Source organism: Papilio machaon, chromosome 9 (assembly GCF_912999745.1).
Source record: "Papilio machaon chromosome 9, ilPapMach1.1, whole genome shotgun sequence".
Lineage (NCBI taxonomy): Eukaryota > Metazoa > Arthropoda > Insecta > Lepidoptera > Papilionidae > Papilio > Papilio machaon.
Genome location: NC_059994.1, coordinates 2,377,619 through 2,405,463, shown reverse-complemented (window position 1 = coordinate 2,405,463; position 27,845 = coordinate 2,377,619). Strand labels below are relative to the sequence as shown.

General features: G+C 40.7%; 1 protein-coding gene across 1 annotated transcript; it reads right to left on the bottom strand.

Moving 5' to 3' along the window:
* Nucleotides 1-253: 253 nt before the first annotated feature.
* On the bottom strand, nt 254-27,845 carry LOC106709953. Its single transcript, XM_014501885.2, has 4 exons — nt 27,646-27,845; nt 14,569-14,625; nt 2,189-2,405; nt 254-1,926 (listed from the first exon to the last, which is right to left on the bottom strand). Exons 2-4 carry the CDS (start codon nt 14,620-14,622, stop codon nt 494-496), a joined length of 1,704 nt encoding a protein of 567 aa, XP_014357371.2. The 5' UTR covers nt 14,623-14,625; nt 27,646-27,845; the 3' UTR covers nt 254-493.

Sequence of the window (27,845 nt, the reverse complement as noted above, 5' to 3'; positions counted from 1 at the left end):
TTCACTTCGAAAAGGGGTAACGGAAGATTGTACTTATAACACTATTAACTATTGCTTGATAAATACATATTGTTCTAAATTTGTACATATTTCGATAATTTCGTTAAACTTTAGATTTAGACCATAGCATTTATTACATTATACAATTAGTGCCTCAAAATATTTATATCATAATATAACAGTAATAACATTAATTGAAAATAATTCGAAATATTTTTTTTCAAATGCTCAATTTCGCAATATTATAGGAATTCGAAAAACAAGAGGTAGTGAAATATGAAACGTCACAAAATAAAAAGTCTTCTATAATAATTAGCATCGCAGTTTTTTAAGTCTTGCGTTAAATAAGACGTAGAAAACTACATATTATAGTACAATTAACAAATTCCCGAAGTTTGCATTCACACGAGCACTGATATTTAATGCAAAGGCATGTTCAACGTACTTCAGTCTCTTTACACTAATATGTACAAATTTATTTAAAACGGCAACGTTACGAATAGAACCGACTCTTTGAGATTACGTGTGGTCCTGCGGGTGGGTGTGGTCGGGCTAACGTCGCGATAGCTGCTGTTTTCTTCTTTAGACTGGTTATAGGCCGCAATTTAAAGAACAAAATTGCAGACACTGCACACGAACAAATGAGAGTAGCAAGTAGAGTTCCAAGTGTCGCCGCAAAACCAGGAGTAGTCATGCAAACGAGACCGGGCGTCGGAACAATTTTAGGTGCTGCGTTTTCTTCAGTCGAATCCAAATTTAAGTCACCCGCAGACACCACACGAATAACTCTGTTTACGCCGACTTCTTTTTCTGGAGATGTAGCACGACGTTGCCTCCTAACTCTACGTTCATCTCTCCTTATCTCAGCACCAACAGGATATGAGTCAATCTGTGGGGGACCGTATTCTACGTGTTGAGCTATTAAGTTGTGACCTCCATCGGAACATTGCTCCGGGCATCGATATCTACAAATCTGAATCGTACATTGGAAGTGGACTTCCATTGAATCGGGGAACTTGAAAGCTTGGAAATGAGCATAAGAAAGTACGGATGCGCTAGCTCCGAAATTCTTTATTTTTGTGAATCTTGACATTAATTTTGGACGTGTGACACAACCTCGTCTATCCACTAGTTGAATAGGCGCGCGCTGACCATCGTGAGCAACACAGTCACGCACTAACATGTCGAATTTAGCGTCATCATCTTTAATAGCAAGCACCATAGTCATGGTTTGTCCGATTTTCACTAATCCTGATACTTCCGACGCCCAAGGTCCTTTTCCTACTTGAATTTGCATCCAGCAACCGACGTTATCGCCAGCAAAGTCAGCTCGCACAACGTCAAGCATGTCAACAGGGAATGGTCTGAACGTAACAGCTTTCTCGTACTGATCGTGCCAAGTACAACGCAGTTTTCTTGCTTGATCCCATACTTCTTGAACTTGTGGATCGTACTGAATAACAATTACATTTTCGAAGTAAGTACCGGCCGCAGCAACATCTCCTCTGTACCTCGGGTCTCCGCTCCCAGCGGTTCCACAAGCGTGAGCACCGATTTCGAAAGAAGCAGAAGCCCGTCCCAAATTAGGAGGCAGATGTACGCATTGGTGGTTCGAGTAATGTCCTTTGGAGAAAACGATGCCAAAGAAAGGTTTATCGAAACTGAGAAACACTCGCATGGCATTCTTTTCACATTTAACATCGAGAGATACTATTTTAGGCATATCAGGCGCAGGGGCTGGCCAAACATCGCCAGCTCCGCTGAATACTTTGTCGCTGGCGGCAGTTTGAGCGTCGGCAGGCGGCGTCTGTTGCGGGGGCGGACCACGGAACCCGGACCCTATATCGTTTTTCAGATGATTGACTGGCGGTCCCAGGGCAAACGGCTTGGAGTGAATTTGATGGTGATTTGGTATTCTCGGCATCCCTGTAACCAAAACATAACATTGATTTTTAATTTAAACTTACGCTGTGGTACTAATGTTCACAGGATTTGAGTTGAGGCGATATTTGCGTGCTTTTTACAGTACAAAATGACCTCCTTTTTATTTACAAACTTCCAACAACATCCCCAGGAAAACATTCAATAACTTCTCCGGGAGCCTAGGCTCCGTCACATGATTTCTTAAACTTCACGATTTCTATACGAATTATTGAATGGGTTCTTATAACACAGGATTTAGTACTACCTAATGCATGATGCGGCTGCAGATGAGGTGGGTTCTGCCTCCTGTTGTGCTGCGGCGGCACGGGTGGCGGAGGACCGTTGTACGCGTGGCTTGGCGTGTCCCGCTCCGCAGACTCCATCGCCATCTGGTCTGTAGACGGGTCCACAGCATTGTTGGTATCCGGGTTGCTACCTCCTCCGCCGTTGTCGTTCGATGTCTGGTCACTTAAGATTGCACTCTGTAAATTAATGGAGAGATTTTGGTTATAAATTAATTGTAATATAATAAATTAGTCAGATACAATAAAATTTTAAGATCAGTTAATTTGTCACCTTCCAATGTGTTCACATATTATTTATTTCGACACACTGACCGCCTTTGACCTGATGCTTCAGGTAAACTGAGACATGTCAAAACTATGTGTCAACTTTATCTGGGTCGTTTATTAAAATTAGATGGATGCCACACGGAATCTGTTTAGCTTGAATCTCAACTGGAACGACGTGAAAGTTGCTGATGATTCTGGTTTTTATTTGATTTAGATGGTGACCGATTTGACCGCTCTTGTTTTGTTAATATTTCGTGTCTGACTGGTTTAATTTACGACGTTGAAGAAAATAATGCAAATCAAAGCCAACGGTCTTTTTACTATAGTGTTATAGAATTTGCACAAATTTTATTGCTACAAATATTATAAATATTGGATGTTACCACGTCATTCCAGAAATGTTGCACTGATCTCAATAAAATATAGAACAAAGACAAGTATCTTATTAATATCTGTAGGTATTTGAAGGTATCTCCAGAACGGCATAGATGTAGAATATAGTCTGTCAGAACACATAGGCTACTAATTAAGTTTTTTATTATTTGTGAGTCGTGGGCGACGACTAGTCTGGAATAACACGTAGGCTACTAAGTTTAAGTCTACGCAGATGAAGTTGCGCGATAGCCATTAGAAAATAACATAAAGGAAACCTAAAAAACTAACATCAGATCAATATTGTTACTCATAGAAAATTTACTATTCACAAACAACTTTTAAATGATCATAAACGAATCGTTAACAACTTTATAAAGCTTGTACGTTTGGCCTCAAGGTAAGAAATTAGAAAGTATTGGCCTCGGCTCGAGATGTGAAGACTTTTTTTTTTCAATTAAGATTTATGAGTAGGCTTGAAGTACATCGACATCGACAATTATTTTAGATTAAAATCTATGCGTATCGGTTGATAGCCACATATTACACGTTACTAGAGAAACGTAATAACTAAAGATGACGCGCGTTTATTAAGAGGGCAACGAATTGGTGGGCGAGCGTGTAGAACTCACATACACAGGGAACGTTAATTATAGAAGGTTAAAATCCCTCATGTTTTAATGAAGACTATTTTTTTCAATGATAGTCAAGATTCTTTTGTTTATATACATATGCATTGTATATTAAGATGGTAACTGTCAATACTTTCCATTCAGTTTCATAGTTATGTTCATTGTCAATAGTTATGAGATGACGATCATCTATGAATCGCTTTTATACCGGACTTAAGTTTAAAGGCCAACAAAAACATTTGATGTTTCCCTTTGGACCGATCGGCCCAGTGAGAATTGTTTATCCATTGGGTTTTATCCTTAGAATCAATCAACGGGAAATGCCCAAAACATATAATACTTGACAATGTTTAGGAATAGGAAGTATCATCTCACATTAAAAGTTTGTTCTGAAAAATTGATTCTTTCTAGAATCATTTCGAAATATTTTAACATCAAACGCTTAAATAGCAGTAAATTTAATAGTAATTTTCAATATTATAGATATGCATATTTAACAACATTAATATATTTTTCACAATGGAATTCACAAAGAAATAAAACGAAAATAGAAATCAGCACTACGTCGATTTCGCTCATGTTTAATTTGCATATATTTTGGTTTGTTCCGTTACCAAATTTCTAAAACCAAGATAATCCTCAAACGGATATTACGTTATTGTCACCTGCCGGAGGAGGGGACGCATATCGTAAGGGGAAATATTCACTTTCTGTGCGGCCCCTCCTCTGTTGATTAAAGGTAGGTTACGCATCTGCAATTGCGGATGTCTATGGGCAGCTGTCACTTCCAGAGCTCACTTCGCTATTTCAGCGAATCTGGTGGTTGTTTGCCACCTTATTAAAAATATTCGTAAACATTTTTTTTGCTTAAAAATACAATTTTTTGACAAATTATTGATTGACAGATTTGACTATAGTCAACGTCATTTTGTTTTTCTTTTTTGACGCGCCATTTGGACCCGTATAAAGAAGCAAGGAATTTGTTGCGTGTCACAGCTTTCACTTTTAGCATTCTTGGCAAAAACTATGATATTTTTATTATTATTTATACTAATGTCATCAATTTTATTGTGCGTATCTACCGGATCTTAACAGCAGTTTACGTTGTCTTGCATTGTCACAGATAACATTAATCAGTACACTCAGTTTATTATGTTTTGTGTATTATATTATATTTAGACTTAAAGACAAATTATGTGAGAGTAGAAGCTCTTATGTAAAAGTATTCGTTTCACATTTTTATTTCAGCATTTTTATTTGAAATTATTGTTTTAAAATAAAAATGCAAACCACAAAACAAAACAAAATCTGGTGTCCCGTGACTGTGAATTAGAAAAACTATAACTTTTTTTTTTTACAAGCGCTTTTCTATTTGTTAAGTACGCCACAGAGTACTATAGTAATAAGCTAAACATTCGTTTGTAAGTGATACTACTGTGTTTACTACACTGTGACAGTGAAATGAGGCGCGCTCAAGGCGGGGAGTGGTCTCAAGTGCAGTGTGTCAGCGCGCGGTCGTTGATCTCAGCGAACTAATTTTACTTTCATTAAATCGGCGCGGATGTATCACATCAACAACTCACTGCAAAGTTTCTTGCTCCATTGATAAAAAAAAGGATTTTGTTGTAAAGTAGCTTCAGAATAACACATTTTTTATAAAAAAGATCTGCTTATTCTAACAGATTTTCATGTCATTAGTCGATAATCGAGATGTGTTTTGATGTCCAATAAACACATAAAAATAAAACAAATATTTATTTACGTATTAACAAATTTGTAAAAAAGTTTCTAAATTTTAATGTATGGGTAATACTTAGAAAGTGTTTGAGAAATAAGGAACTTATCTTTTTCACTTACAAAACAATAATTCCTAACTTATAATTCGTCGAAGATTTTATACATTTTTATCAACGTTTTGATGAATTTCTAGTGGTGACGTCAATAAAAGTTTCAATGTGTGACAGGATTTGACGCAGGGATGTGTGTCGCGGCCGACGCACAGAGCTCGGGAAAGCGGCTTTTACTCTCCACGTACGTCTATTGTTGTAAATCGCCATTATAAGAAACAATTTATGCCGCCTTGTTCTTGACCCACGTGTGGCGTGAATTATTTATTGATCATTTGTGTCGCTGAAGCTTTTAAATTTCATATTAATTTTTATGAGTTTGTCTTCTGTCAATTACTCTTCCTAAACTTTTATAAAAATATGTGTCGTCCCTCACATTCTCTTTAAAAAAAGTAGAGACAACAATATGTTTTAATTCAAGTGTCACGACAGTTGAATTCCGCGATGATAAACAGAAATTAAATTACAACACTCAGGTGACCGCTAGCTGTTTTGTCACCTTATGAAATAAAATAAAAAAACAACTGGACAAATAGTGAGGACAAAAGTGACACAGACACACACGCACACTCATAGAGAAATTATAAAAGTCTGTAATATCTCTTCACCGTCTTTATTATTTTAACTTTTTTCATTTGTTTTTGAGCATCGGTGGAGCAGTTATTATGCGCTTGAACAGACTGAAATCTTTACATCCATGTTCGATCGATTTATTAATATTCATTTATCTGACATTCTTACAACTAAGTTTCCTTCAACATCATGATGCAACCTACATATATCAGCGAAGAAATTCAAAGATATATGTGAAGTTGACCAATCCACACTGGGCCAGCCTGGTTGTCAAGGCCTAATTAATCACCTCTAACACGTATAAGCTCCAGGCCCTTTGGTGACAACATATACGAGCTGACGACAAGTTGTTTATTTCTTGCCTACTAGATTAAAATCCATATGCTCAAGTAAGTAGTCATTTCATAAAACGCATCTAGTAGTGTAATAAATGAAAATGGGACACTCATTTTCTTAACGAAAAAGGCGTTGAAGTTTTAAACTGGAGTTGTTTACAATGTATCGAGTTACATTGAAGCCGGGACGGGTTGAGTAGCCTTCTTACTTTCCACAGTAAAGGCTAAACGGGTAAATAGCGTACGTTGACGGAACTGGCCTGCTCGCCACTCACCACTCGCTACTGGGTCGAGCGACGTTGCCATGTTTGGGCTCTCGTCGCTGTATTAGATTCTGTCTCTTTCTGTTTCCTACGGATACGCCCTGATCTATTTGTTGTGATGTATATCAAATCTTTACTATCATAAACATATATGTGACTCAAATATGTGTATTCAACCAATTTCACGGGGCCTCTGTTTGTATAAAGCCTGGTCATCTCTTACTTAGGATAGACTTGAATAAGGAGATGATAAACTTTGCAAGTTGACATTAACTTACAGATTAATGTCAATTGTAAAACACAAAGAACTAGCTGTCGCCCGCGACTCCCTCTGCGCGGCATTAAAAACATATCTTGTATTCTTTCAGACTATGTTCTACATCTATGACAAATTTCATCGAGGACCGTTAGCTGGTCCGGAGATACCTTCTAACAAACATCCATTCTTACATCCAAACTTTCGCATTTATAATAATAGTAAGATTAGGTTGGTATTAACAAATCTTCAACTTCATTCATTGCGAAAAAATAACATGACAAAACATTGTAAGATTTCAAAACATGAATACGACTTTACAAATGAACAAGGAAATTTGTCGAATTAAGCATGCAAGTAAATATTACGAAAAGACCCACGACCCCAATCTTAAGCCAATAAAAAGTGTTAACAAACAAATGAAAGTGAAACTAACTGAAAGGAAATAATTAAGCATACTATAGGAACACATGTGAATCCACAATGACGAAACTTATTAGAAGAAAGCAACATTTGGAACATCAAATAAAAGATGAAATAAGCACACTTATGAAAGTGTTTGTATATTACACATATACTATTCGTGTAACCCAAATAGTGAGTATCGTAACAATGTACTAACAGATTAACGAACGAAGATGACGAAACCTCTACCGTAAGTGTGGAAATAGTGAAAAACAAATTATTGCTTTGGCAAGAGAAACAAATGACTATCAAATTTAAGTTCCAAAGTCAACAAAGCGACTTCAACATCCGAGAAAAAAAGCTCGGCATTTTTACAGGAAACAATAGTTTATATGAAATCAAATTAAGTTTACAAGTTTGTACTATAATTTCGAGTGCGTGTAAGTCCTATAAATAAATATAGATTTAGTGAAAATACAAGCAAAATACGCGACTTTTAGTCGGCGGTAGTGATGCGCTATAAACGGTAAATAATACGTCGATTAAACGTCATTAACTTTCAAGTTGTGAGCACCATTCAACTTCGAATGTACAACAAGAATATTGTTTGGTATGGGTACTCTGATACTTTATAAACATATATCATTGCTTATCTTATATCAATTTAATACAAATAAGGAAAAAAATTAAGAACGTCGGAGGCTCAGGGGCTAAGCACTTGACTTCAGGTACTGGGTTGTACACCCGTCATGTACCATTGTGTATTTCCGACGAAAATCGATTTATATCCAACGTCCTTAAGTTAAAGGAAAAAATCGTGACGCAACGTCAACCAACCCGCACTGGGCCAGCGTGGTTGAGTATAGCCTAATCACACTTGACTAAGGGTGAGCTGATGATCCACGGACCTGCTCGGTTGTCCGAGTGGGCGGAGAGGTGAACTCCGACGTGGCGCGTCCCCTGGTGGTGGATAGGGGAATGCCCCGGCAGTGTGCCGGGGTAGGGCGTTAGCCCCGCGAACCAAACACTAATGTGGAAGGAGCGCCTTGTGGTGCTCTCTCGAGGGTTGCTGCCCGGACTCTTCCGGTACTTCTCTGATCATCAGAGTGGACTACGGGAGTCTGGGTAACAACGGCGCGGCGTGTCTGCTGGTCCTTATGGCCAGGGGTGCTGGCTTCGGCTGCCGTCGGGCAACCCGTAAGTCCGCATTGAGCGGAACCGGGGGCTCTGTGCATGTAGCATGGGGCCGCGAGGAAGAAAACCTCTTTAAAAAATCACCCCAATTCCAAGCTTCGTCGCCCGGCGATGGGATGCATGACTGGTGGGAGACCAGTAGTGAGGGCGGCACTACCGGGGGGGGTTTTCTGGGGAAGACAAAAATGGAAAGCACGCCGAACAAACAAACTACCCGGGAGGGTCCCGCTTGCGGGGAATCCCTTGGTGGGTCGGACAGCCGGCCCATCGGCCCCAGCGTATACGGGGGGGCCATTCGACGTGTGGAGGAGGAAGGTAGTGTAGGAGGATGTACAGGAGGGAGTGCAGGAGGAAGTGCTGGAAGAAGTACAGGAGAAAGTGTGGGAGGAAGATTCTGGGAGGAGAGACAAGAAGAGGGTGAGGGGATGGAAGTGGAGAACCATGGGGCAGTGGCGGAGTCCGACTGCAGCCTCGGGCCGATATCGGATTCCTCGGCAGCCATACCTGGGGCCAAAAGGCCCAGACTCAGTGAAGGCTCCACGGACGAGGAGGGGAGAACGGCGTCTCGCTTTAGAGGAAAGGGGCGCCAACTACTGAGAAGAGCTGCGGCTGCGGCTAAGGAGGAAGACCTCATAAAGGAGGCCGACATTGCCCGCTTCCGACGGGAGACTCGGAATAAGGCTTTCTCCCAGCCTGGCCAGGGGCTTAACGAAAGGCACGCGGCCCAGCTTAAGGAGCAGGTGCAGGAGGACTTGGACATAATCACCAAGGTGGCGACCAAGTCCTCCAACCTGAAGGGCACATTTGTGCGGGCCCTGAAAGACGCTGCGGCATCCATTAAGGAGGCTGTAGAAGTCCTCGGAGCCCGCACCACAACGGATGAGACGCGGCAACTGCAGGCGGCTAATGACCGCCTGAAGGCTGAGTTGGCTGACCTCCGTAAGGAGCTAGCTGATCTGAAGGAGGAACTGCGGCAACGAGGTTCCGCATCCTCTCACCCGGACGTGACGGAGAAGGCCGCCCCCGCATCACGGCCTTCACAAGGCATACCCTCCGTGGAGGAGATATGTCGCACAGTGTTGGTTCAGGTGGGCGGAATGATGAATGCCCGCCTGGCCTCACTTGAGGACAGACTCCTCCCCGAGAGGACTCTGCGGCCGCCACTGGCGGCAGATAAGAAAAAGGACGGGCGTACTTACGCTGCTACGCTTTCCAGGCAGTCGTCTACGCCAGCCCTAGGACACCAGGGGCTGGCCAGGCAGAAGGCGCAGCAAGCGATAGTCCAACCCGGCCCCAGCGGAGTAAGGCGATTAGTGCCTCCCGCGCCATCGCAGCGGCCATCGGGCTCTGCGCAGAGTCAGCTCGTCGCAGAGCTAGCTACTTCCTCCCCGCCTGCCGTTGGCAACAAAGGGAGGAAGAAGAAGAAAAAGAAGAAGAAAAAGAAGAGATCGCCATCGGAGAAGCAGCATTCGCAGCCCGCGGCGGAGGAATGGAGGAAGGTTGAGCCCAACAAAAGGGCCAAGGACAAGGGAGGTGCCTACAAGCTCCGCACGCCCCGGTCGTCAGCTGTGGTTCTGACGTTGCAACCGGGGGCAGTAGAGAGGGGCGCGACCTACGCGAGCGTGATCGCCTTGGCAAAGGAGAAGATCAATCCGGCCGACTTTGGAGCTCAGGGTGTCCGTCTTCGGAAAGCGGCAAATGGGGGTCGAGTTTTTGAATTCCCCGGTGCCTCCAGTGGCGATAGGGCGGACTCCCTGGCCCAACGGCTGCGGGAGGTCTTAGGTGAGGAGGTCGTCCGGGTCTCCCGACCGACAAAGTCGGTAGCCCTGCGGGTCTCAGGCCTGGATGACTCAACCACCAAAACCGAGGTAGTCGCCGCGGTCGCTGCAGCGGGAGGGTGCCCTGCCGAGCAGCTGCGGGCTGGCGAAGTGTCGACAGGCCGAGACGGACTGGGATCAGTGGTGATCCAGTGTCCAGTCGCGGCTGCGAAAAAGGTCGTGACTGGTGGCCGAATACTCGTGGGCTGGGTATCTGCTCAGGTGAAGCTGATGGACGCCCGGCCCCTAATGTGCTACAGGTGCTTCAGAACCGGGCACATATCTGTCCAGTGCCAGGAGGGGGTTGATCGCACCGATCTATGTTTCCGATGCGGTCAACCGGGGCATAAAGCTCGCGGATGTTCTGCTGCGCTGCACTGCGTGGTCTGCGCGGCGGCGGGCGTACCAGCGGAGCATCGAGTGGGCAGCAGGTCCTGTGTCCCACCCAAGGGCAAGAGTAAGGGAGGCGGGGATGGCCTGAGTCCGGTGGCCGGACAGTCCTCTTCCCCACCCCAGCAGGCGGCATCGCCGGGGGCAGAGGTGGTTGCTATGGTTGAAGGATAGTGATGGACCTAAACTTCCTCCAGGCAAATATAAACCACTGCGCCAGAGCTCAGGACCTGCTGTTCCAGAGCATGGCGGAGTGGATGATCCACGTTGCGGTGGTAGCCGAGCCCTACCGCGTGCCGTCTGGGGATGATTGGGTGGGAGACGCTGATGGCCTTGTGGCAATAACCTCCCGGTCCATTGCGGGTTCCCCGGGCTTCGTTGACGTCATCCGAGGCCGGGGTTATGTTTCCGCTCTTGTCGGCGACATCACAGTGGTCGGAGTGTATTTCTCTCCGAATCGGAGCCTCGCCGACTTCGAGGAGTTCCTTTCGGAGGTCGGCGTCCTGATAGGCAGAAGTCGCTCCACCCGCGTGCTCATCGCGGGGGACCTCAACGCCAAATCCGTGACGTGGGGGTGCCCGGCGACGGACCCTCGTGGACAGGAGCTGGAAGAATGGGCGACAGCGACCGGACTCATGGTCCTCAACCAGGGGTCGGTCAACACGTGCGTGCGGCGCCAAGGCGGCTCCATTGTTGACGTCACCTTCGCCGATACCGTCTTGGCACGCCGTGTTCGTGGCTGGCAGGTGGTCGAGGACGTGGAGACGCTATCGGACCACCGGTACGTGAGGTTCGGCATCTCCGCGTCCCCATCCAACCCGAGTGGCCCAGACCGGCCCCTGAGCGGGGAGGGTCCACGCTGGTCGCGGTCGCGGTTGGACCGGGACTTCCTGACTGAGGTTGCTCTCGTCGAGGCATGGTTTTCTGCGCCACGGGCGACCAACATCGCCGAGGTTCGCGAAGAGGCGGCACGCTTGGGAGCAGCCATGACGCGCATCTGCGATGGGGCCATGCCCAGGGTCCGCTCTATCCCCTCGAGGCAGCCGGTGTATTGGTGGTCCGAGGAACTCACACTGCTGCGCGGTTCCTGCGTGGCAACCAGACGCCAATACACCCGATACCGCCGGCGTAGACGCCGAAATCCGGCGGAAGAGGAGCGGCTCTACTCCCTCTACAGAGGTGCGGTCAAGGCGTTGCGAACGGCCATCGGCGTGGCCAAAGGCCGCGCGTACGACGAGATACTGGGGACTCTGGATAGGGATCCGTTTGGGAGACCTTACAAGACGGTACGGAGAAAACTCCGGTCCAGGGCCCCTCCCATTACCCGAAGTCTTCAGCCTCTCGTTGTGGAGTCGATTGTTGCGAGTCTGTTCCCGCATAGAGCCGAGTACGAGGCGCCTCGCATGGCGCCTTCCACCGTAGAGGGAGGAGAGAACCTAGGCGTACCACCAGTTACGGAGGGGGAGCTAAGAGCGGCGATGTGGCGCATGCGTACAAAAAACACCGCCCCCGGCCCCGACGGTATCCCCGGCCGTGCCTGGGCCCTAGCATTAGGGCCGCTGGAACCGTGGATCCGGGCTCTGTTTCAGGCCTGTTTAGAGCAGGGTCAGTTCCCGGGGGAGTGGAAAAAGGGTAAATTGATACTCCTCAGGAAGAACGGCCGCCCGGCTCACGAGTCATCGGCGTACCGACCCATCGTATTGCTGAATGAGGTAAGCAAGCTCTTTGAGCGTGTAATTGCTGCTCGCCTCATTCGTCACTTGGAGACGGTGGGGCCGGATCTCAGCGCCAATCAGTATGGCTTCCGCAGGGGCAGATCCACCATTGACGCAATTGCGCGGGTGAGGGCCCTTGCGGAGAGTGCGGTGTCCCGGGGGGAGGTGTTGCTGGCGGTGTCTCTTGACATCTCTAACGCCTTCAACACTCTGCCCTGGAGCTGCATTAGGGAGGCGCTGGGGTACCACGGTTTTCCTTTGTACCTCCGTAGGATCGTGGCGGCCTACCTCTCCGAGCGATCGGTCGGTTACCCAACCAGCAGTGGCTGGTCGCAAAGGGTGATGATGTGCGGTGTTCCACAGGGTTCGGTCCTTGGGCCGCTCCTGTGGAACATCGGATACGACTGGGTGCTGCGCGGGACCGTCCCTGGGGGTGTTAGCGTCGTGTGTTACGCCGACGATACCCTCGTGACGGCTCGGGGCAGCACTGACAGGGAAGCCCGTTGCAGGGCGACAGCCGGTGTGGCCCATGTGGTGGCCAGGATCCGAGGAATGGGCCTGGAGGTTGCCTTGAGTAAGTCTGAGGCCCTGTACTTTCATGGGCCTCGACGAGCACCTCCTACTCAGTCCGAAGTGGTTGTGTGCGGAGTTTCCATCGGCGTCGGGTGCACGATGAAGTACCTGGGACTCGTCCTCGACAGCCGATGGAAATTCGAGGAGCACTTCCGGCGGTTGGCCCCCAAGCTTCTGGGTGCGGCTGGAGCCCTGAGTCGGCTCCTTCCAAACCTGGGCGGTCCGGGTTTGAGATGTCGCCGCTTGTACATAGGAGTGGTGCGGTCCATGGCGCTCTACGGAGCGCCTATCTGGGCGGAAACTCTGACCGCCCGGACTCGGGCCCTACTGCGTGCACCGCAGAGGGTCATGGCGGTCAGAGTGATACGCGGGTATCGCACGATCTCGTGCGAAGCAGCCTGTGTGCTGGCGGGGATTCCACCCTGGGACCTGGACGCTGAGGTGCTCTCGGGTGCCTACTGGCGGAGGGCGGAGGCCCGACTTCGGGGGGAACACCCTTCGCCAGCTCAGGAGAGTGCATGGCGGCGGGCGGCGGAGGCCGAACTCATCGCTGAGTGGCGAGAGCGGCTGCTGACGCCGTCTGCTGGCCATCGCACCGTCGAGGCGGTCCGGCCAGTTCTTGAGCTCTGGGCGGGTCGGAAGCACGGGGCTCTTTCGTTCCGTCTTGTGCAGGTCCTCTCAGGGCACGGATGCTTCGGGAGGTATCTGTGCCGGATTGCGCGACGAGAGCCTAGTACGGTGTGCCATGAGTGCGGCCATGCGGAAGATACGGCCCAACACACTTTTGAGTCGTGCGTGTACTGGTCGACCCAGCGGGCTGCACTCGTGGCAGTGGTAGGGACGGACCTCTCGTTGCCCGCAGTCGTTAATGCGATGGTGAGCAGCGAGAGGTCGTGGAACGCTGTCGCCTCCTTCTGTGAGGAGGTGATGGAGCTGAAGGAGGCGGCAGAGCGGCAGCGGGAGGAAGACGCATTCGCGGACCCTGTTCGTCGCCGAAGAGCAGGGGGCAGGCGACGTGCACACGACCGCCGTCTGCCCCCCTAGTGGTAGGGCTCCGGGCGATAGAACCTACCATCGCCACCTATCAATGAGATGGGAGACGCACCTCGATGCATCTCATCCGGGTGCATCTCACTGTAAGGTGGAGGGACTCCTCGTCCCAAAATAAGACGAATCCGCCTTGGCGGACGGCGCTGGCTGGGTTGCGGACGATTGCGCAAGTGTTCCCGCGACCCAGTCACTAGGCGACGTGAAGAGCATCGTTGGGTTTTAGTGGGTATTCGGTCACATCCCATCTCGTGGCTGGCGAGTCCCACATACCCTCCTGGAAACGGGAGGGATGCGCAAACGCATTTCCCAACATAAAAAAAAAAAAAAAAAAAAAAAAAAAAAAAAAAGGGTGAGCTGATGATGATGAACGAAAAAAATATCCCGCAACCAATTACGTACATCTTAAAGATTATACGTTACCAAAATAGATCCTTAAGAACAATATTTTCCTTTAAATGTACTTAATCCAACGCGGCATTTATGCATCGTATCGTTTTCAAAAAATCTTCTTAACCAAGAAATTTCGTTGTTGAAATTATTTTAATAAAACATATTAGGACATCCGTTTTTTATCTGAGATAATAACTGTTTTCTGAAATTGGAACATCACTATAATATTCAATGTTGATAAAAAAAATTCTCGTAGCTTACCGTTTGGAGTAATAGAAGAAAAGCTACGGCGAAAGCTCGTCTCTGCCGCATCATGAACTGTGAACAACATAAAAAAAATCAAAATCAACATAGAATTTAAAACGTTCGATGAATTTGAATTCACTTAAGATAAGTTTAATTTTTAATATTTATTACAAAGAAAGTGTAGATTTAAGTAATGTAGCTTAGTAAAGAAAATTTGCTAGGCAAATATAACCAAATGTGGTTATAACCATATCGTAGTGCATCGTATTGAAAACATTTAGTCGAAATAAGTAGTTGTATTTATAACTTACAATGTATTGTTTTTAACGGGCCTACGGTTTTAGTCACATTTTAGTTTTTGTCTCCTGTACTCACCCCGTAAGTATAATGGCGTGAAAGTATATCATCTAAAGCGTATCGTAATTATAGGGCTTATATTATTTATTATAAAAATAATTATCCAAAAATATGCCATGATTGCCAAGATCCTGCGTTATAAAGAAGTGTGTAATAAGATAGTCCCACTGTGTATTCAAAACTTAACTTTTATTCTTTAATAAATTCAATTAACAGAACTCATGATCTAATTTATCTTACTCACAGACAATTGTCTCAGATGTGTAGACAATACTAAGTAACGAAATAACTGTACAATAATTATTGCACTCCCATAATGAACCTACTTTATACATCACATAAATGTGTCCCAGATCAACTGTCATGGGAAATTCTACCGTGACAAATACATTGTTATACCCTTACCCACGAAACAAATATCTTGGTAATAGTTGATTTGTACCGGTAAATGTATGGTTGATTTACAAGCAATTCTTAATCTATTAATTATAAAAATTCTATTAGTAGGGTTTTAAAATATCAGAACACAACAATGCGTAGGTAGAACAGAGGGTTTAATGGGTATACTTCCTATCCAGAAGAGAATCCCACATCACTACCGCGTCCTCTCGGAGCGCCGAGTATGCATAAAGCATTACCCGCTGAAAAAAAAGGGTCCGGTGTGAGAACACTATGCAGCGAGTAGGTGATCTTGACCCCCAAAAATTTAGTTCATTAATTTTTGAATTAATCCGATTACGTCCTTTTTTGCGCACATCAGCTTTGAATTTTTATCTGTTGAAATGTCAATAAGGGTCAATGACACTTCTATGTCAGTCAAGAAGATAAATTACACATTTTAATTACCATTCTGACAGACGATTAGTCTAGTTATGTTACAGTTTGGTAATAACTGTGAGTAGACTGAGTGACAGCACTTTCTTTTGAATGATTATTAATATGAAAGTTCTTCACTACACGTAACACAAACAAAACTTTTGCTTAAGACAACACTACTTACCATGGGTTTCTAAGAACAAAATCTCTATATGAAACACATCGTCATCCCTGTCATCTTTAACAAAACAGAAAGAATACGTGTTATATGTTTTAAACGGTTATTTTGACTCAGAAACCCACGGTTAATGACAAAGAATATTAGATAGTCATTTGTTTGATTTTTTTTGAACATCTTATTAATGAATTTCCTTTTGTATTTTAATTCGTAACGACAAAATCGTTTTATTACAATGAAAATGTTTTGTTAGCTCATTACGGAGTTAATTTTGTACGTGAGAAATAAGTAAATGCAAGTGAATAATGATGCACTTTCAGTTAGAAATTTCAGGTCGTAAGGTCACCTTCTAACCATGTTTAGGGACATATACCACGGGACATTAGTGGAGAGCTCACGATTTTGCTATAGACACGATGGATACTAGCTTGTTTTTAAGTTCAACATATTGGGTATAGAAAAACCTTCATCTAAAATATGTTCAATAATATGTTAAAATTTAAATTACAATGATATGTTATAAACTTGCGTTTCCACATGAAATGCTTTTGACAGATTTAATTACATTCGGATATGTTTAAAAGATTATATCCGTGACATTTTAAACTAACTCGTACAAATCCGTTACACTTTAAACTTACCGTAGTTGCATTTCTCTCGAAATCGTACTCGTTAATTTTGTTTTTCGATTAAATTGTACAGTCAAAATAAATCAAGTTCTGTCGGCACAATCAGACACTTTGATGTATACGTGGCAAAATAAAATCCAGTCAGACACGTGCGCGAAATGAAAATTGAACGTGCAAAAACAGAAGTCACGCTCGGTGTCACGGCGAATGTCACGCGGAGTGTCACGCTGCGTGCCACGCGGATTTTGCCTGGGTTGGCCGCAACCTGCATTAATTGGATGGAGTTGAAAAGTTGAAAGTAAAGGCGCGACCACACTCGAATCTTTAATCACCAAACATTTTGGGCGTTCCCTCTGAACGGGTTGGGCCAAGTGGGCCGTGGGAGCAATGGGAGAAAGTATTGCGTTGCCGGAACTCTTGATGCCAGCCACTTTGAAGTTTTTTCGACGCACTTAATATGTAAAGTATGCGGTCGACACCATGTTTGCCATTGTTTTTGCAAACGTTTGTGGTGGTTGGCATTAACCATAAATGTAACTTTATGTTCAGACCTTGGATGAAATTGATCAAACAGAAGATGACCAAAACCCAAACTCTTCAATGCCAGTAATTTGTCGAAAATGTGACCTTTTGTTAAATATGATGTTATTTAACTCTATAGTGGGTTCCGAAAGCTACGGACTATCCTTGAAAATGATGTTACAGCTAAGCTCATTTTGATCTCAACAAAATCACGTAGACAGTACTCGTTCACTTTCTCTCACTTGCCCGCACTTGACCCCGATTAGACAATTCCTTAACACGTTTAATTTGACATCAAACAAAAATGTTGACTATCCCTGTTATCATACATTGTCAGTAATTGATTACATCTAGAGATGTATGAATTTAGACTCACGAGAGGCCAACCTTGAACTATCGAACTATCGAAATGATGAATGGATGGATGGATGTTTGTTTGAATGTATCTCCGAAACGGCTCAACGAATCTTGATAAAATTTGGTACAGACGTGGAACATAGTCTGGAAGAACGTATAGGCTAATTATTACGTTTTTTTTTTAATATCGCGAGGACGGAATCGCGGGCAACAGCTAATATTGTATATTTGCCATTATCATAGGATGTTATTTCTATTCTTCATTTTTGCTATGCGAGGATTAGCATCAAATATTCTTTATAAATTCAAATTAGTCATTGATATTATAAATTGATCTACGAATCTTTCGCATATTCGTTTCTAGAGATTATAGTTTTTAATCTAGCTTTCTAAAGCTTTCTTTTATTAATATCTTATACGTCGTTGGTTAAAATTTCAATATACAGGTACAATATAAGTAGTAAATATGTTAATTAATGCATATTATTAAAAATCACTTTAGTATAAAAAAATCCGATTCAGACAGAGAAAAATTCACAATCTTATTTAAGTCCTTCAACATGTAATGTCTATGTCGAGAAATAAATCATCTTTCAAAACAAAATAAAATGCGAAAATCCTTGATTCTTAATTCATAAATATATTTGAATCTTAAGCGTGTTCACGCATTACTAGCGATAATCTGAACGTATGCAAATGAGTGTTCAGTCTAGACTGCGAGCAGACAATATCACTGACTAGCCGGTTGTCGTTTGTCATTTGCCGGTTGCTGGTTGTAAGTTGCCTGTCGCTGGTTGGTGGTTGCCGGGACGCACAATCCGCACGCTATATTGATACTAAGTGCGATGCCCCTACAACGACGCACCGAAAGTAAAAGTACTTACTACAATGAGTACGATGCACGCACACCGCGGCTCTATGATAATTTTAATAATTATTAATGATAATTTTATTCATTATACTTAGAGATAATTTTAAGGTGTCACTGCTTAGAGATAGCGCTTTTTAAAAGTAAAAAGAGATAAACTACTTACTAGCGACCAGTTATGAAAACTAAAAAATAATTAAATAATTTTAAAGACTTTAATCGTTGCATATGAAGTAAATTGCAATGTCAGAACACTCTGTAGATTATGATTTGCTAGTCAACAGCTCCTTATTAAAAAACCAATAACGTTATATTACAACGTCCTTTAGACGATTTTTTCTCTTAGTTTGTTCCACTTTTCTCTGTTTAAGATGTAAATTTGAAACAATCTACTTTTTCTAAAGTAATTGCGACGAAATCGCACTAAGATGATGATATATTCAACACTTATCACTTACGTGCTGTTGTAAATATTAGTGAAAAGAGAGCTACATAAATTCTAGTCTACTCCTGTCCTGATGTGGCGAAGTAGTGAAATAATATCTAACACAGACGAAAGTTCTGAAGCTTTGTATATGTACATGCATAATTATGAAACTGACTGTACAAACGATAAATCTAATTTTGTGAAATCTTTAAATATAATATGTAAAAGATTTGCCTAACCAAACCCAACTTGGTAATTATTTTTAAAGCAAGAGCGAAACAAATTTCATTGCTCTTTTATTTATTTAAAAATTACTAGTCCAATAATAATTGTATTAAACATCAATCAACGCTAGAATCTATCTATATATATAAAAGAAAGTCGTGTTAGTTACACTATTTATAACTCAAGAACGGCTGAATCGATTTGACTGAAAATTGGTGGGCAGGTAGCTTAGAACCAGGAAAAGGACATAGGATTATTTTTACCCCGTTTTCTATTTTTCATTCCGCGCGGACGGAGTCGCGGGTAAAAGCTAGTATATTATATAAAAGAAAGTCGTGTTAGTTACACTATTTATAACTCAATATCGGTCGAACTGATTTAGCTAAAAATTGATGGGGAGGTAGCTTAGAACTAGGAGACGGACATAGGAACTTTTTTATCTCTTGTGCATTTTTTTATTCCGCGCGGACGGAGTCGCGGGTAAAAGCTAGTTTTTAATAAAATATTTACGACATGGCGTAGCTACGTACGTAGAAGATAAATAAAAAAGCACACTCGAACGAAAGCGTTTGTTTTGTTTACACTTTCACCGGCAGGCGTTTGGAGGGTTCTTGACAACTCACTGTCATCTTTGAACGCCCATTACAAGCGAACATGTTATTGAGTTACAAAAAAAAGTGAATAATATTAATTAAAGAAAGAAAAAAAATGAATAATTTAAAACTTATTTTTTATCTTATCGTACCGAATGCTTTCTTACGGCCCGTTTAGACAGGCCGGAGCGAAGAGCAAAGCATTTTTTAGCAAACAAAATTGAGCTTAATACGATTAAGACAAAGTTAAATTTTACTCTACATCTCTTTCTTGTTAAGAGCAAGCGTGAAAAAGACAAATAAAGTAAAAAGAAAACCTTGTTTCAATCGTGAAATCAAATTTTATTTCCGACAAAATTCTGCTCTGCTCGGTCTGTATGAACGGACCCTTAGTTGTGTTTATTCGTTTATCACTGATATGTGTTACATTATTTCGAATTTCGACTAATATCGTAAATATTAAAATAACACAGATTAAGTGTAGATATAATATGGGGTCGAAAAATCGTACGAATAAAATTCTAGTACGCGTCTGAAAGCCAATAAAGGTATAAATAAGTAAACTTAATTTTAAAGTACATTCATAGAGAATTTCGTAAATTATCCATTCATAGCATCTGCGCAATTAACGTAGTAATTAAAATGAGAGACAATAAAACCGCACCCATGTCGCTGGGAAGGCGCGCTCGCGGAATAGACCAGTAGACCAGTAGACCTACATGCACAGACCCGCTGGCACACATCGCCTCGGGGTCACCTCCGGCGATTAGAAAAACACGTGTCGCCTCATTGCCGGGTAGGGCTGTCACTATGAGCTAGTAATCCTTACTAGTCTTAGTGTATCAGATAGGGTTACCACATTATAGCGGGATAGGACTGCCACAGTGCATCGGCTAGTGTTGTAGTGACTTAGATAGGACTAGCACAATATTGTGACTAGGAATACCACAATATGCCGGACAGAGCTGTTACATTAAAGTATATCGAAATAACACACACCTAAGTAATATAAGTTTAACCGATATTATTTGCAAGAGCATTTATGTTTACATGGATCGATTTCGAATTGTCTCCTTATGAGTTCTGATTGGTTTTATTATGCACGAATGAAACATTTATACTTACTTTATGATAACGGATAAGAAATGTCTGATAAATGATAAAGCTTTAATGAGATTGTTTCGAGTGTAAACATTTATGCAAATGTACGGGTGTTGTAATGAACAAAATAAATCGGAATTTCAATCGACGCATGTAGTGAATGGCGAGTAAGAGCAGTCAAAAACGAAAGTAGAATCGATCTAAAATCGGCATCGCCGAAACATATCGAGTTTGGTTGGGATTGTGGTCAGTCGGTCGGTGACTTTCACCCGCCGGCTAATTAGCGATCCGAGTATCGATGTTACGTGTGGTGTCATTGCCGATATCGATTTTTATTAACGTCCACCAGATGTTGAAACGATTATCGAGTTAACTCTCGCATTAGTTAATGACAAAAAATCAGACGGCGAACAGAAAACTCTAGACACAGAGTTACCAAAAAACGTATCCCCTTTTTTCATGCCTTCCATCCGTTGGTATCGTTAAATGGTCTCTAAGAGAGACATAAGTATAGATTTACGTAGATGTACAATACTAAAAGTTAGGGAGTTATTCATTTATTCAATATTTATTATCATTTCTAATCCCTTACGGTGTCGTGGTTCTATAGACTTCATTATATTTAACAGTTTAATTTATTTATAATACCATTAAGTTCCCATACAAAATTAACATAATAATACATACACTGAGGAAAATCATTTACATTTTAATGATATTAAAGATAACTTTCATTAGACTCATTAAAAAGTTACGCGCACGCACGACGCGTAAATAAATAAAATTTAGATTAACTTATTTAGATTTAGAGTTTAATACTATGATTAAAACCTGTTGTAATTTATGTCCAATTATTCTATAAAACATAAACCTAACTGCCGACGAAAATGAAACTTGTCATCCCTCAAATACTGTTTTAAAAATCAGACTACAAAATGTGTCAACAGTCACGGCAGTCGAAATCCACAGTAAGCATACGTCGTTGTTTACTTCATTCTAATTTTAAAGTTTTCATTTGTTTAAAATCGACATAACTAATATTATACATAATTCTTGATCGCCCTGCAAAGCGATCCGGCACCATGATGATGTGTCAATTGTTGCCGTGGCACTGGAAAGAGAGCAAATGCTTAAGTTGGCAGCGCGTAAGCTGAGTTCAGTGGGACTTTGGTAAGTTCCACCGAAGATCCCGAAGCCCTCCCCCCACCATAGAGGGGGTTAAAAAGGCATTAAGTCTTAGTCATTTAATTTATGTTATTTCAGCTTCATAATATACTATTCAAATATACTACACAGAGGCAGATGTTTCACTTTCACTAAAATTTTAACCTTGTTAGTCGCACTTAGCAGACTAAAGAGCACATTTATACGTCATTAATTTTACAACAAGTTTAAAAATATTCTTAAAAAAGTCACAATGATTTTACATGTATGCATACAATTCTCGTGTGAACATTTTAAATTACCACGGGCGGCTATTTAAAAATTTCTCCTCTATCGCGCTTAACAATTCATAGAAATTTCGACGATAGTATGTATGTAGGTAAATACTGTGAGAACGCGTGCCGACTGTCAGATGTGATGCTAACAAAAGATCGTTTGTCGATGTCAATTAGATGGCTACTGTATTGTTAATTCTAACCGTGCGTTTCAACTGGCTAGTTTTGTTACAGTGATTGAGAGTAGCGACATTTATACAAACATTTCAGTAATGGAAACCTTCGCCTAACAATTGGCTAGTTAGGAGATTATGATATAGAGTATAGGCATAGTTAGGCACCTGACCGAAATGAACCGTAAATCTATAAGTCGAATATCAATTGTCGCCATGTAAAAACGTTTTTTCGATTTTCGAATTACATATTTACTTTTATCCAATGCTCATAAGCTGAAGGAAAACAATGTGATGCAACCTGCTCAGCTGTAAAGAATTCAAAGATACGTAACAACCAACTCAATCAACCAAGCAGTACTTAGCTAACGTATTTGATAGCTAAATCACCCTTGAGTAGGTTCCGAGACCCTCGGTAGGTACGTAAATGAGCTAAGAATAATGACATTTAGCCAGGATTGTGGTCATTGTTGCATCTAATACACAAAGAAATAATAATTTCAATAGTTACTATGCCACTATTTGTTAAAACTATGATAAAAAACACCATACATTTTTCATACTCGAGGCTCTTTTCGAGTCATTTTTTATTTTGCCAATCGAATTCAATCTTTTGTACCTTTCAAAACACAATTCGCCGCGGGGGACAGGTCTGATCGTATGACTTCATTTCACCATTGACTACAATATTGTTGATATAAAATGAATAAAACACTAATACGTTTGATACTCGTACTTGTAGACGTTACGTGTTATGTCTCGAGTCAAAGAACAAATGTCTTATCAAACTAGCAAGAGTGGTACTTTAGAAGGGTTCGCAAAGATTTCTACCTTTTCTTGTTGGAATTGTAACAATAATTAAAAAAAATATTATTGGTGTTGTAATTAACTAATAGATGGCGTCCTTTGCCTTTTGTAAAAAAATAAGATAGGTAAAAAATAGTAGAAGAATATGGCGAGAAAAAACTATTAACAACGAGATGTAGTCGCGAATAGAGTTTTACGGAATCAGTGCAAATATGTACATACTCGTAGTTTTGTATAAGTTAATTTAACAACGAAAAAAAGCATTTTTGACTGCCGTGCTGCTGTTTTCAATTTATACATCATCAATTATATTCAGTAGCAGTACCTACCAATAGCTCTCACTAACAGTTAATTTTCACATAAAAAGCTTTACAAGAGATTTCACAGTACTTTCATCACAGTTCTCATGAGAACAAATGAATCATTACGCTTATTGACATGCGCTTCATTTGCAATAAAAATATAAGCCTCTTCTTTATATCAATTTATTAATTTTTTTCATTTAAACTTTCCAAAAAAAAAGTTTCTATGCGTAGTTTTTATCTAACATCCGTGCGGAAATTTATATAAAACATCTTTCATTATATAGTAACAAATCGCCAATAGATAGATAATATTTTACTATTAACACCATTACTAAAGTGCCCAACGTTATTTATTTGTTCATAGTTATAAAACTTTCTCCTCAATCCGCTAACGAGGCATCACATTAAGCTAACATATGAATAACTCGTAAGTACATAAGTGATGATATACTTAGGTCTACAAGTTTTGAATGACCCAAAGAATTTTTACTTAATCTAAGTAGTTATATCTTCTTACTTGGTAAGCACTTGAAATAATTACGAATGCCGTCTTAATCTTCATATTTCAATAAATCTTACTAATAATATAAATGCGAAAGTTTAGATGGATGGATGTTTGTTAGAAGGTATCTACGGAATGACTCAACGAATCTTGATCAAGTTACATAGGCTTCTTATTTATTTTATTGGGCGCGGACGGAGTCGCAGGCGACAGCAAATTACAATAAATTTAGAAGTGTTTGATAAAGCATTAACGTTGTAAATCTAATGAGGTTACATTTAAGTTTATGTACATGTAACTTATAAGCTTACTTTTTATTCTTAGAACAGAGATCACGGATCTCTTTTGACACGATTCCAGCGTACCTCTGACGCTTCGTCTGCTCTTAATATATATGTATACGAAAAGCATTGAACAATCCGATGAAAATAGTTAACTCTCATCACGAATCATCTTAAGAAATGTAACTCATTTCCACCACTCTTTAGTACAGTTATCTTTTAATTGAAATCATCACTTCCATTTTTAATTATATAAAAAATAGCTTCGTATAACTTATTCCGATCTTAACTTTAAGTAGAGAAAGTGCGGAAAGTGTAAGGTAAAAAAGACAAACGGACGGGTGGGTCCTAGCCGATGTCGCCGGAGTTAAGTTTCACCTATTAACGTAACGATTAAACTGTGATTAAACGAATGCCGACACAAGAGCCGCTCGCGTTTCCTGTGCTCAGACGATTTGAATGATTGTCCTACTGACAGCTGTCAACTGACAACTAGTGATTTATGTATATTATTATGTTATAGTGTAGGGAAGTTTTTTAGAAGTTATACTTTTTTAAGGAAAGTCAAAGGAAATAGAGGTGTAAAAATGAGTGATATTTCTATGAAATTCAACAAAACTAGAGGTAGGTATATAACGTGACAGATATATAGGGTGAAAATAGTTACAATTGTTGGTGTCAAATTTGATACTAAGCTGAAGACAGGAGTAAATATAGCTTTATACTTTATACCGTAGTAAATATGTTTTGCTTTGTTTAATCTATGAAGTAAGTTCTAACTATTACTTCTCTTTACAGTTCACAATGTTAAATTAAAAGCAACTGTTGCCAGACTTTTAATACTCTTACCTTAAGGATTCAATGTAAATTAATGTATCAACGAAAGACGTGAAGTTGTTTGAAAATATACTAGCTTTTGGCGCGGTACACTAGTTTACGTGGAATTAAAAAAAAACGTAATTATTAACCTATGTATTCTTCCAGACTATGTTCTACATCTGAGCCAAATTTCATCAAGATCCGTTGACCCTTTCCAGAGATATCTTCAAACATTCATCCGACCATACAAACATTCGCATTTAAAATATTAGTAAGATTGCAGACCACTCGAAATAAAAACCGCACGATACATATTATTACGTTTGTTTATGCGTGTGATTGTAATTAACATAACACTAGTCATAATGATACACTACTACGGCTTGGACTCCTTTTACGTATGTAAACAAAACAAACCAAAGGTCGATGCACACGCAAAAGAAGGTTGGGACGTGAAAGCGTACGTCCGCAGTCTAGGAACTGTCTTGTGCCAACCCTAGAGCTGGTTCTAACTGGATTGAACCGCTTTATTAGAAAAAATACATTATACAAGCAATTGCTTGTGGACTTTGACTGCAGTGACAAGAAAGGAAAGACATTGTTCATCACGGCAGTGGAATTCTACGATTATATATACATAATTATTACTTATATATTGCAATAAGATAATGATGTCAAATTAAATTTATTCAATGGAAGTCTGTGTCGTATATAAATGTGGTGCATAAATAATATTATAGTACGACTGTAGTAAAATACTTTAAAGTATAAACATGAGCGTGAAAGATTTACGATTTGATTAATATTATTTTATGAGTATTATGCATTTATGTTTATTGGTTCTTTCACCCAACTGACCTAGAGAGAAAGTTTTAAAATCTACGAATAATACTCACGTGTATTCAGAAGTATATAAATAATATTATAAATGCGAATGTTTGGATATATGAATTGATGGATAGCTTAATTTAATTCATTTAATTAACAAGAATATATTATAAAAGTTTGTTTTTAAAAAAGTTTTTTTTTCTTTTAATTGTTATAATGCCACGTGAGTTAAACTATCTTAATTCAGAAGATTTACAGTTTATTCATCATCTTTCAACGTTCAAATGAAACTTAATTTTTAATTGCGACGCTTTAGTGAATTTGTAGTACGATGTGTGCATGCTCCAAAACGTCTAGTTACCATTATAATGATTGCCGTATTCAATATGCTTACCTCCCGTTGATAAAGTACAAGTATACATTAATCATAGAAAAACTTATTAATGCAGTTATTCTTAATTTAAAAATTGTATGGAATTAAAACGAAAAGTATAGATATCCTGAAGGCGTAACAGTTTGTCATGCCCTACTTATTATGTAGGTAGCAATTGCACAATAATTAAAATAAAGTTGCAAAGAAGTATTGGAATAGATTTTACCTGGATAAATTCTTCAACCTTAATAATCTGTTAAATAGAATTAAAAATTATGTTGAAGAAAACGAAGTCAAAAGTGACTGTAAAAAGTGAATAATAAAAGAGAAACAGAGCTTTATGTTGAATAAATGAAAGTCAGCGCTTGGAGACGCCCTAGGCGATTGTATATCGGACAGATCTGTAAGGTACTAAAGAGTAATATTAAGAACAAGTATAGTGATATCCAAATTTTATAGCAGCTCGAAACTTCAAACAAACACGAATCAATACTTCTTGAATCTTGAAATTAACACTTCTTGAATCTTGAAGTCGTTAAGAAATGAAAGAGGCGGGGCTCGGCTTTGCAAGCGCATTTCTCTACCTAAGCCAACTGAGTTGACATGCGCTCGTTGGTTAATCATAAACCGTCATAAATTTTGAATCTCATAATAATTTTTGAATTGGAAAACGTGCATTGTGTACATGTAAATATGACACATAATTTGTAGCTTTATTAAGTTTCTGTTCCAATATATAATTGTGAATAGGAAATTAATTTTTCTATTCCTAATTATCATACGACATGATTGCATATTTTTAATTTGAATTCAAATGTTCCAGTTTTTAAACACTTTGACCTATATTATTAAATAATCAAAAAACAGGTTTAATAACAATACTTACTACAAAAATATTTATCTAAGTATTCCTATGTTAAACTAAGAATACAAATCGAATAGATCCACATTTGAAAATCAATCCAGATGCTTAGGCTACAAGTCAAAATAATATAAATTAATAAACTAGAAATGTAAACAGTTGGAAATAATACTTTTAATACTTCGATAGTTACTTAAAGAACTTTCTACATTGTCAGAATAACTGGCTTAATATGTTAATAGTGCAAATTAGAATACTCCACGAATGTTTACTATGCGACTGTGACTCTGACCGGGCGCCGGTGGCAGACGATTCACTGTAAATGCACTTATCACATCTGACACACATTTTATTCAAATTGTATTGTTCTAGTTTTCACGCTGTTTATACACTTTTACTATTACAAAAATAATTAAGAAAAATATGGCTTAAATTAATCACTTAAGCTTTTATTACTTTAGAAATTAATTACAAGAAATAAATTCATAATTTATGTTTACAGCATCTAAGTTATTTATATTTGTATATACATAAATATTGAAAACACAAGCTTGAACACAATTTCGTTTGCTAAATTAAATCTCTGAAAGTTTATTTTTAATCAATATTTAAATATTTTTCAATACATACCGTTAAATTTTCCGAATCAACAAGAATCAAAGGTCCAACACAATCACAGTTCTCACTACAATGGTCCACGGGTGTCGGATAATATCGGATATTATCAACTATCGGATTGTAATCGGATACGCACGCACGTGCACGACGCGTTTGTATCGGTGGCGGCGATGCGCGCGCGCCGATCGGACAGTGACAAGTGGATAGCGCAG

Coding starts and splice junctions, on each gene's coding strand:
- LOC106709953 (XM_014501885.2), bottom strand. CDS start 14,622: ATGATGCGGCAGAGACGAGCTTTCGCCGTAGCTTTTCTTCTATTACTC. Junction 2,406..14,568: donor TTCTTCTATTACTCCAAACG/GTAAGCTACGAG, acceptor ATTAATTTACAG/AGTGCAATCTTAAGTGACCA. Junction 1,927..2,188: donor GCAGCCGCATCATGCATTAG/GTAGTACTAAAT, acceptor TTTTGGTTACAG/GGATGCCGAGAATACCAAAT.